This window comes from Molossus molossus, unplaced genomic scaffold (genome assembly GCF_014108415.1).
Source record: "Molossus molossus isolate mMolMol1 unplaced genomic scaffold, mMolMol1.p scaffold_m16_p_1, whole genome shotgun sequence".
Classification (NCBI taxonomy): domain Eukaryota; kingdom Metazoa; phylum Chordata; class Mammalia; order Chiroptera; family Molossidae; genus Molossus; species Molossus molossus.
In genome coordinates, this window is record NW_023425344.1 from 83,830,207 (window position 1) to 83,842,769 (window position 12,563).

Here is a 12,563-nt window from a genome sequence, read left to right on the forward strand (position 1 = left end):
TGTCCTTTAAGTCATAAATATTACTTTTAAATATATTTTCTGCTTTTTTTTATTACTTAAAATTTTAACATATTAAAGGCGAAAGAGGGCAAAACTACTTGTACAGAAAAGTATAAGGCAAAAAATTAGTTTTTGGTTTCCTTATTTTAAAAATCAGCACTGTTAACATTTTTCTTATTTATAGAAAAAATATATTTATTTTAGTTTTCGTTTTTGCAAATAATTTTTTATTGAAACATAGTCACGTCCACCCATTTATATATTATTATTTTTATTTAAAAATTGTAATGTTGATATTATTGCAGGTGGTCCCCTTTTGCCCCCTGCTCCCTTTTCCCATCTCCACCAAATATTTTAAGTTTCAAAAGACAGAATGTAAGAAATTTGAGGAAGTTAAATTTAGGCTTAGAGTTCAACTTGTAGTCATATAATTTGGGTTATAGTGAAGTTAAACAAATTAAGAGTAAAATCAAATCAATTAAAACCATATACTTTGGATGTATTTTATTGTTTGCTTCCTTATATTGTTATTTATTTTGTCTACTATATACATTGTCTTTTCAAAGAGATTATAAATTCAATGTATTACGTAGTAATAATTATATATTTTAATTTTCTCTTCCTAGTATTATGACAGATAAGAGATTCTAATACCCTCATATAACAGGTAAGATATCAAATAACAGAAAAAGCCTTAAAAAGTACGGAAAATGAGGTGATATGACACATAATGCTGGGCTTAAAGAGAAAGGAGGTAAGCTAGCACTGATAACTGTGGCCTAAGGTTTTAGAACACAGTGTGGCCAAGCCTTGGCTGGGCACCTGATTGACTGGCAGCCAGACAAGGGGAGACCCTGCTAAATCCAAGTAAAGAAAGAAGTGTGTGCGCTAGCCTAGAGACAAACAACAAAATTAGCTATTTTAGCTTTGGCTACAGATGGTTAAAATAAAAAGGCTAGGAGTTTTGGTTTCCAGTCCAATGTTCAAACAGCTTGGAAGTCATTCCTCCTGCCCTGACAACATGAAAAAACTAAATAAACTGAAAGTCAACTATTTTTAGATCCATCAGAATTAGGACAAAATGCTGCCTGGAAAACTGGAGAGACGGACAAATACAGAGAATCACAACTAACCTGGAGCAAAAGTCGCAGCTGGAGCCTGGTAAGAACAACTGAAGGGCAACTGACTAACTGCTGCGGACTCAGCAAGGCCTAACTTGAGAGATAAAAACTGGAGGCTCAGCTGTAGGGAATCCACACTTCCATGAATTTTACCTTTGCAAGTACCAACATGTTCTAGACTGAAGATCTAAGAAAAATCCCCTGGCTTCTGTACGGCCAGGGGTAAAGTAAACGCTTTGAAATTCCCCCAGAGTACTTTGTTCTCATCAATAAAGACCTACCATTAAGAAAAACTATTTTAACAGAGCCTAAGTGACCAGGGGGAAGAAAAATACCCAACTCTAGGCCCCTCTAGTCTTTAATGTGGGGAAGAGAAATACCCAATTCCAGCTACCTACAGCCTTCCTGTCTCTTGGAAATAGGGAGGGAGGCTGAGAAACCCATATGAAGGTCACAGCCCAGAGACACAGGCTCACTAAAAGGCTGAGACCTAACCATAGGATAACAATACATTTCCTCCCCTGCATTACCTCTTATCAACAGGGCTCCTATATAATAATAGGGATTACGGCTGAACAAACTGCAAGTCTTAGACCCAATTGTAAAAAGCCTCCAGGAAACCCAAAGACAGCAGAGGAAACAAGAACAAGGAAGACACTTGAGGAAATTTTACCCTCTGACAAAAAAGCTACAAATACTAAAACAGCTAGATAAACAAAAAATCTTACACTAAAGAAGTAGTTCTCAACCTGTGAGTCACAACCCCTTTGGGGGTCGAACGACCCTTTCACAGGGGCCAAGACCATCAGAAATCACATATTTCTGATGGTCTTAGGCAGTGGTTCTCAATCTTCCTAATGCCGCGACCCTTTAATACAGTTCCTCATGCTGTGGTGACCCCCCAACCCCAAAATTATTTTCGTTGCTACTTCACAACTGTAATTTTGCTACAGTTATGAATCGTAATGTAAATATCTGATATGCAGGATGTATTTTCATTGTTACAAATTGAACAGAATTAAAGCATAGTGATTAATCACAAAAACAGTAATTATATATTGTGAAATATTTATTTCTAATTACAAACAAATAAAATTTTGTCTTGAAGCATGTTGTAGCATGGGTAACAGTCTTAATATAACAACAGTAAGCTACATTGCTACATTTTGCGACAGTATGTTTAAAAAGCCAACCTCTGTGCGAAGGTTGAGATTGCTTCTTTCTCACCAGATCAGAAATTCTTGGGGCAGTCTTTGCAAGAGCATACCGAAGCTCATCTTCTACAAGTCTACTTCTGTATTTAGACTTGATAACCAACAAGCTGGAAAACCCTGTTTCACAAAGACACATTGTTGGAAATGGAAGAAGGCACAACACAGTCTCAGACAGAACAGGATATGACTGCAAACACTTGATCCAGAATTTTGTAACTGACATTGTAGAGAAATCAGTTCTCGCTGCATCACTGTTAATAAGTTCAATGAACACCTCTTGTGCTGTCTCAGGAACATCTTCAACTCTGACTGTGAATGGGCTTCTGGCAAGTGCAAATGGGGTGTCAGGTAGATTTGGAGAGTACAATGAAATTTCGTTGACAAGCATGTGCAAGTGTTCTTTCACAGAAATTAACATTGTAATCCTTTTGTCTGGTTCAATGTCATGTTCCTCAAAGGAAGCAGATAAGGTAGGCAACATGTAAATTTTATTTTCATCCAATATTTTTTGCCAAAGCTGAAGTTTCATTTGGAATGATCGGATCTTTTCAGACAAATCCAGGCTTGTTGCATTTGGTCCTTGCGGTGATAAATTTAACTCATTCAAGATGGCAAAGATGTCAACCAAGTACGCTATTTTCTGCAGTTCACTTGTATCACTGAAAAGTGCTTCAAACTGTGGTCTTGCTTTCTGATTAAAAAACGTTTTGAGTTCATCATGAAGCTCAAAAACACATTTTAAAACTTTTCCTGTGGACAACCATCTCACTTCAGTGTGAAATAGCAGAGCATTGTTTGGCGCATCCAACTCATTGCACAGTTGCAAAAACAGTTGACTATTTAAAGTGCTCGCCTTTACAAAATTGACAGAACTTATGATGCTTTTCATTACTTCTTGTAACCCTTGTGGCAGCATCTTCGTTGCTAACATTTGCTGATGAATCAAACAGTGAGTTCTGACGACTTTTGGTGACTCATTCAGTACTAAACAGTTGAAATCCAGATTGACATCCTAGCATAGCTGGAGCACCATCTGTGCAAATACCACAAACCTTTCCCCAAGAGATCTTATGCTCTTTCAGAAATCAATCAAGAAGGTATTTAGTGAGAAGGAAAATTGTAACATCAGAAACTTGAATCCATATAAGGAAATGAAGAATGTTAGAGAATACAAATGTAAGGAATATCTTTTATTTTTCTTATTCTTAATTGATGTAACAAATAACAGTTTCTTCAAAATAATAGGTCAATGTATTTGAATAATTGAATAATTGAAAAGACTGACAGCAATGTAATAAGAGATGGGAAGAAGGAAACGGGAATACACTGTTATAAAACACCTGTACTACCCAGGAAGCAGTACAGGATTTGAAAGTGAACTTATATTAGTTGTGAATGTATATTGCAAACTTTAAGGCAACCACTAAAAAATTTTTAAGAAGTATAATTGCTACAGTAAGAGAAGGGAGAAAACAAAATAATATAAAATGGTCAATTAAAAATTGAGGTGACAGAGAAAGTAATTGTAAAGAGAGATGGAGGGAGTGAGAGAAAATAAAGAGGGCAAGGAATACAGAACAGTTACACATATGGCAGATATTAATCTAACTATATCAATAATCAAAATCACTTTAAATGTGAATGATCTAAATCTACCAATTAAAAGACTGTTCATGTGAATTAAAAAAAAATTAAACAAGCCTAGCCAGAGTGGCTCAGTCGGTTGTGCACTGAAAGGTTGCCAGTTAGATCCCTGGTTGGGGCATGTTGGAAGGCACTGGATCAGTGTTTCTCTCATTGATGTATTTTTCTCACACTGACATTTCTCTCTCTCTCCCTCTCTCCCTCTCTCTTTTCCTCCCTCCCTCCCTCCCTTGCACTCTCTCTAAAAACCAATGGAATAAATATTCTTGGATGAAGATCAACAAAAAATAAAACACAACACAACAAAACAAAAAAAGATCCATCTCTGTGTTGTTAATAATAAACACACTGCCCACCTTAAAGATTAAAATAGGGATAGGTTAAAGGTAAAGGGATAGAGAAAGACATATCATGGTAGCACTAATTACAAGAGAGTGGGAATAGTGATATTAATTTCAAATGAAACTGACTTCAGAGCAAAAAATATCATACATACACCACACACGTGCACGCATTCTATTTATAACAGCAACAATAAAACATCTTAGAAATAAATGTGACAACTGCTAAACATTAAAACGGAAATTGTGACATTAAACAGGTCTTAATGTGTTATATCTACACTATGTTCAAGAAGTAGGTCTCCATATGTTAATGATATCAAGTCTCTGCAAATTAACCTCAAAATTCAATGAACTACCAATCAAAATCCTATAATTTTGTGATGAAATTTGATAAGATGATTATAAAAGTCATACAGAAGAGCAAGATGTTAGAAAGCACCTAGGCTATTTTGAGGAGAACAAATTAGGGATTTTCCCTTGCTAGACAGTAAGACCTCACATAAAGCTATGTACTAAAATAGAGTACTATTGGCTAATATGAGACAAGTAAGTCAAAATCAGAATTGAAAGCCCAGAATCGTAACCATGCATATATGAAAAGTTGACATTATAAGTCAAAAAATCAAATTATTCAATATGGTGCTGAGATAAGAATTATTCGTTATAAATGAAATATGACATTGAATATCTACCTCATATTTTACTAAAAAAAAAAAAAAATCCCAATGGATTAATGAACTAAATATGAAAAAAAAATTTAAATCTTTTAGAATAAAATATAGAAGAACATTATATAAAATATATTTATAATCTTGGTATAATTTTAAATAAGTAACAGCAAGTAATATAAAAAATAAAACATAGTTAACTATAAAAAAATACTGATAAAAGTAAGAATTCTTTTCATTAAAATATACTGTTCAAAAAGTTAAAGGAAAGCCATAAACTGGAAGAAATATGCACCACATATAGCCAACAAAGACTCTGTATTTGGAGTGCATTTTTAAAAGCCCTCAACTCAGTAAGAAATGACTCCATAAAAAAATGGCAAAAGATGAACCAGTAATATACAAAAGAGGTAAAGCAAACAACCAAAAACATGAAAGGACTCATATCTACACTATAATCAGGGAATTAAATATTAGTATTTTAGCAAAATACCATTCCAGTCCTGTTGGAGCAAAACTTTTTTTTTTTAATTTGATGATACAATGTGTTACTAAGTATGTGGAGAAATGAGAACCCTTATTCAATGATGGTAAAAAGATAAAAAATAAAACCACCTTTGTGAATGATTGGACAGTATATATACTAAAACTAAAGAAGTACAGACGCATTTCAATAATGCTATCCCTGGGCTTACACATTACAGAAAATTTCTTATATTTTGAAATCAGAATCAACTTCAAGACTTTGTGTATCTGTAAGGTTTCATTAAAAAAAATAATAATAATAAAAAAAAGATTTCAGGCAAATTTGCCAAAAAACCATTCTTACATTTCTTAGCTGGCATAATGACAATGTCACTGTGGTATCATCTAATAGTGAGCTTCTATCTCGACCTTGTCCAAAGCTTTCACCATCTTCAAAGAGAAAACTAAAAGAAATTTTAAAAAATTATTATTTTAATGTGTACACAAAATCCAATTTAGTGTTTCTTCTGCAAAATAAAATTATTCTAAATTATTAATTCCTTCATCAAAGAAAGATACTTTAGATTGAATGGGTTAATAAAAAATATAACTGCTGCATGAAAATTCTCAAAGCAATTCTCATTTTTAAATGTATGTTTATTAGGAACAAATACAGTATATAAATATAAAGCATTTTAGGAATACAAGAGTGTTATTTATACTTTTTTTGTTTGTTTGTTTTTTGTTTTTGTTTTTTCTTTTTTTGTTTATCCTCACCTGAGGATATTTTTCCATTTTTTGTACAGATAGAGTGGGAGGGAGAGAGAGGAAGGGAAAGACAGACAGAAACATCGACGTGAAGGGACACATCGAGTGGCTGCCACCCGCACGACCAACCAGGGCCGGGGACAAACTGCAACCGAAGTACGTGCCCTTAGCGGGAACCAAACCCGGGTCTCTCCAGACCGCAGGCCGACGCTCTAACCGCTGAGCCAAACTGGCCAGGGCATGTTATTTATACTTTTTGTTAAGTCAGGTTCAATGCTAAAATTACTTTCCTGATACTATTCAAATGTGATCCTCAGAAATTTATATGAGTGAAGAATGATAAAGTGAGAAAAAAGAAAAACCTTAGATAATGATGGTGACTTCTCAGGGGAAAGAATATTGAGAATAATAAATGCATGAAATTTGTTTAGAATTTCAGAAAACTACTTTTGAGATTTGTATATCCTTTAAAGCATTTATTCTCAGAATTTCTATCCTTTTATATCTTGATTTTCTACTTAATTCAATGTGAGAAGTATAACTGAAGTTAATATTTAAAAATTAGTTTGAGAGAAATAAGTAGAGAACCAATGGTTTATTCAAATAAGTAATCTAAAAATTTAACATGTGAGAGAAAAAAAATAAGCAGATGATTTCTACAGTGACCAATAATGATCAAATCTAGCCCAAAAATCTAAAATTAAAATTTTAGAGTATTGGTGGAAACTCAAGAGATTCACGTTCACATCTATATGAATAAATATTAAGAGCAAGGGAACAGCAATAACTTTAGCCCTTAGGGTTATATTGTTATTTAAATTCCAGTCTAATTCATAGAATGTGTCCAGGATCTTAGGCAGACCTGCAGATTTTTCTCAATAGTGACTTAGCACCTTAATGACCTCTAGGACAAGCAACGAGGCCATAGAGTACATTTACATTTACGATTTATAATTGGAAATAGAAAATAATTTCTCATTAATGTTCTTTCTGACTGGTACCTTTTCATTTATTGAATACCAATTATTACAAGATATTCCATAATAATCACTTTACTTCAAATGGAAGATAAGCAAATTATTTGTAAAAAACAATATTTATTAAAAATAATAAAAATATTTATGGGAACTCCATAATTAGACACTGCATTCAAATAAATAAGGTACAGACTTCTAGTTGCTTTCATAATCACTTAGTTTATCTATCAAAAATATTTTTAATGTTATTACTGCATTTTTTTTTTCTTTTCATTTCCAACATTTTTCTTTTCTTACTTGGGGAGTGTGCAGATAGGTGGTTTGGATCGAATGATTTCCTTGTTGACAAGTTCTTTCTCCAAGTCACCTCCAGCTAAACACCATAGGTAATACACTTCTTCAATTGATCTTTCTGCCAGGTAATCACCGTTTATATCTGTTAAAGGCAAATTAAAGAGAATCACAGCTTTCTTACTTTTTGTTTTTATTAAAAGGCAACAGACAATAATAGCTGATATTCTAAAACAGTAAAAACTGTAAAGCATAATAAGATATCTTGAAGAATATTTATACTATCAAATGTACAGAGTATGAAATGTACATTTAGTTTCTTGAGAAAAAGTGTAATTTTTACTCTCTAGGTCAGAGATATATCTCAGATACATTAGACTCTCTGGAAAAGAAATAAGGGCAGAAAAAAACCCCACAAAAACACATGAATAGGCAACCAAATCAAACTGCCCTGTCTTTCATGTCTGAAGTCAACTGCTGCCTCTTCTGAGAAGTCTTTCTTGATGTCTCAGGCAGGATATGCTTCCACTGTGCTACTGACCTTCACTTGTAATCATAATTGTATGACTGACCTTCACTTGTAATCATAATTGTATGACTGACCTTCACTTGTAATTGTAATTGTATACTGACCTTCACTTGTAATCTAATTGTATGACTAAACGTCTGTCTGCCTCCCCATTTGGCATGAATGTTACTTGAAGGTACAGTGTGTGAAAAAAGTAGAAACTCAATAAATATTTATTTGAATGAATGTTTAGTAACTATTTCCTGCCTTGACTTACTTCATGATAACTTTTTAGTGTAAGAGTAACTTATTGGTGTCACTAAAGCACACATTCTGATAGTGTAATTATCTCAGAGAGATAAAAAGACAAAAGTTGATAGTCTCTTAAAATGTGAAATACAACAGTATGAATGTCCTATCAATAATACCATTTTTAGAGGTCATTTATAAAATAAATTATATGTTATACACATGTTAATGTAATGAAAATTCAATTGGGAATTTGAAGACCTGATTTTAGCATAAACATTTGTCATGAAAATAGGACTTTGTTTTGCACTGTAAAAATTTTTGTGGTGCCATTTCCTCTCCTCGATTCTTAAAGTTCTTGCTACAAAGTAATTTAAATAGAAAGGATTAAAAGTTAGGTTAGTTATATAAAATGCTAGGTTAAGCATGTCCATAATTACCTCTTAATTCCAAGATAATGCCCATAAGGTCTCACTTCTCACTAATGTATTATATATATTGTGGATACATTCAAAACTAGGATAAGATTACACCCTTTAAAAACAAGGCTTATGCCCTGGCCGGTTTGGTGCAGCGGTTGCAGCGTCGGCCTGCGGTACTGAGAGACCCGGGTTCGGTTCCCGCTAAGGGCACGTACCTAGGTTGCAGTTTGTCCCCGGCCCTGGTTGGTCGTGCGGGTGGCAGCCACTCGATGTGTCCCTTCACATCAATGTTCCTCTCTCTCTTTCTTCCTCTCTCTCCCTCCTGCTCTATCTGAACAAAAAATGGAAAAATGTCCTCGGGTGAGGATAAAAAAAAAAACAAAACAAAAAAAACAAGGCTTATATTATTGCCTATGTCTTACTTATCTTTACCTTTACACAGCTCACTGATATCCTCAGGCAGAGTTAAATCAGCACATCTCAGTGAAGGTGAAAACAAACTGGCAGGTTTTATAAATGGGGTGTATAAAGGTGACACTTCACTGAACACCTTGTCTTGCATTAATTCATCTGGGGTTGGCCTTGAGAAACACATTTAAAATACAAAGCATGAGTGAAAATTATTAAACATTTCCTAAAATAATGGTACACATTCAAAGGGATAGTTAAAAGGCTTAAATACCTCATTAGCACAGATTATAATAAGGCCCTCCTTGGCAGACTCTAGAAGTATATCTTTAGATAACAATCAAGTGACATAAGTTATTAAATGCTGAATTTTTTACCTTTGTTGTGCTTTTGGCACCCTATGATCCATCAAAATTATTACATACGAATGTCTCAATTTTACTTTTAGCTTTTCTATAAATAGTAAAATTATATACTGATGATACCTCTTAGTTTTCTTCCTATTCTTAGTTTAATGTGACATATTTACCCAAAACTATGCTTTAAAAATTTTTTTTTCTCTTTATTGATTTTTAGAGGGAGAGAGATAGAAACATTGATGAGAGAGAACATTGATTGGCCGCCTCCTGCATGCCCCCCACTGGAGATTGAGCCCACAATCTGGGCACGTGCCCTGACTGGGAATCAAACTGGTGACCTCTTGGTGCACAGGTCAACATCTAACCACTGAGACATATAGGCCAGGCCCAAAACTATGTTTTTAATATCATTCCTCTCTTCCTAACGTGTCTTGACAAAAATGTCTAAAGACAAATTAGAACACATTATTATTGTTTTCAAATATTATACACCTAAAGGAGTTTAGGGACAACTGTATGGCTAATAGTGACATCATCAAATAAAAAGAAATAATAAAATTTCTAAGAAATCCTTTTATACAATCAACAGTTGTTAGCTTACCTCACCATTTATCCAAGTTCTTTGCTGTAATACATATTGCCAATAAAATTTTGCTCTCATTTCTTTTCTATCATTTGAGTCTAGGACTATGTACATCCAACTGTTTAGCTGATTTATGTATTGGAGACATGGAAATGAACTAGTAACTTCTTTTGGCATATTCAAGTTTTCTGACCATGGTTTAATTATTTTTTCTTCTTTTGCTAATATACATTAAAGCCATAACTAACAGTTATTACTATATATAAAACTATGCTTATTTAATCCTTTGGCATTATAACTAACAAGAAAAAAAAATTAACTACTTATATGTTAAAGATCTCAGTGTAATACCAAACTCTTAATACCAACCTCTTGGAAGGGTGGAAGGTGAGACATTTCTTCAAAAGACCAATCACATTTTCAGGTAGCTCCTGGAAAATAAAGAGAAAAACACTATTTAAAACGATTCATTTAAAAAATAAATTTTACTTACTCTGGCCAGTTTTCTCAGTGGTTAGAGCACTGGCCTGCAGACCTAAGAGTCATGGGTTCAATTTCTGGTCAGGGACACATACCTTGGTTGCAGTTCATCCCCAGCCCTGGTCTGGGTCGTGCAGGAGGTGACCAGTCAATCAATGTCTCTCTCTCTCACATCGATGTTTCTCTCTCTCTCTCTCCTTCCCTCCCACTTTATCTGAAGATAAACAGAAAAATATCCTCAGGTGAGGAATATATATATATATATATATATATATATATATATATTTTTTTTTTTTGCTAATGTGGGATATTTTGATTTATTTTTCTTCTAAAGATTTATGTTTACCTGGCAAACTCAAACCCTCTACCCTTTCATCCTTATTTTCTCTCTTTTTAATTAAATTATTGGGGTGACATTAGTTAATAAGATTATACGGGTTTCAAGTGTACATTTCTATGATACATCATCTTCATATTGTATTGTGTTTTAATTTTTTTTAAAAGTCTTTATTTGGACTTTTCCTAAATAAACCTGGCTTTAAAATAACTTGCTATTGAATACCAAACATGTAAAATAAACACATTTTCAATAACAAATTAATCACAAACCTTTATAATGTCTAGACAACCATGCTCTTCAGCCAGAACTATTATAGCATCATCCACACAGTCTATAAAACAGAAAAATTGTAAGAATTAATGCTGCTGTTCTCCTTTATTAGACACACTGGATACTGAACTCTGATAATTTTTAAAATATTGCATAATGTATTTTTGGTTGGAATATTGTAAAGCTTGTGATTTTTAAAAATTTCCTTATATATTTTGGTAAAAATAAAGACTTCAAACACTAAATATTAATAGAATCACAGATACTGAAAGATAGCAGCTTAAATGTAAATGAAATAAAGCAATGATCAAAGGAAATAAAGATTCTTGTCTGTGCTTTATCTCTCCATGTATGTACTTAAAAAGGGATTATTGCCTGGCTGGTGTGGCTCAGTGGTTGAGCGTTGACCCATGTACTAAGAGGTCACCAGTTCAATTCCCAGTCAGGACACATGCCCAGGTTGGGGCATGCAGGAGGTGGCCAATCGATGTTCTCTTTCATCAATGTTTCTATCTCTCTCCCTCTCCCTTCTTCTCTCTCTAAATATCAATAAAAACAATTATTATTAAAAAAGGAATTATTATTTCTTCATGATTATAAGACTAATTTTTTTTTATTATATATAATTTGGAGAATGCATACATTTCCCTGAGGACTTAAAGTATTTTTAAGTCTGCACTGCAGAGGACATTTAGAAATCTCCAAGACTCCTTAACAGCTATATTATCAATCTTTAAAATTAAGTGTGGTAAATATGGTGAAATCTCATGCAATTTTATTTATAGTTAATTGTTTTACTTTAAAATATTTTTACTGATGTTTTTAAAGAGAGAGAAAGGAAGAGGGAGAGAGAGAGAAACATCAATGTGAGAATATAATACTGATTGGGCCCGGCCGGTGTGGTTCACTGGTTAAACATTGACCCATGCACCAAGAGGTCACCAGTTCAGGGCACATGCCCAGTTGTGGGCCAAATTCCCAGTGGGGGGCATGCAGGAGGTAGCCACTCGATGTTCTCTCTCATTGATGGTTCTATCTTTTTCTACTTCTTCCTTCCTCTCTCTCTAAAATCAATTTTAAAAAAATTTAAAAACTAAATAAATAAATAAAACCGATTGGCTGCTGCCCACTCCCTACTGGGGATAAAGCCCACATCCTAGGCATGTGCCCTGACCAGGAATGAAACCAGCAACCTGTCAGTGTGAGGACCAACTGAGCCAGGAAGGCCAGGGCTATAATTCATTATTATTGAATATTTATTAATAATATTCTGTACATATTATTTGTATACCCTATGAACCTGGACACCCATCTGTCACGCCTTCACATAAAGTGCACTATCACTGTTTTCTCTCTCTCTCTTTTTTTTTTTTACCATGCATGCTTAATTTATTCCACTCTAAAGTAGATTACACAAACTTTTATAAATTTGAATCACAAATAGTTGTATCT

At 33.7% G+C, this 12,563-nt stretch overlaps 1 protein-coding gene across 8 annotated transcripts in view; it reads right to left on the reverse strand.

The window, feature by feature from the left end:
• Window positions 1-12,563, reverse strand: part of TBCK (TBC1 domain containing kinase) — a 221,172-nt gene that overhangs the window by 138,385 nt on the left and 70,224 nt on the right. For all 8 annotated transcript variants that reach the window (XM_036256074.1, XM_036256083.1, XM_036256032.1 and 5 more), the window contains 5 exons: window positions 11,111-11,172; window positions 10,391-10,452; window positions 9,104-9,252; window positions 7,499-7,637; window positions 5,821-5,920 (listed from right to left, as the gene is read on the reverse strand). In XM_036256074.1, the coding sequence (XP_036111967.1) occupies window positions 5,821-5,920; window positions 7,499-7,637; window positions 9,104-9,252; window positions 10,391-10,452; window positions 11,111-11,172 (512 nt within the window). The remainder of the gene's footprint in view (window positions 1-5,820; window positions 5,921-7,498; window positions 7,638-9,103; window positions 9,253-10,390; window positions 10,453-11,110; window positions 11,173-12,563) is intronic.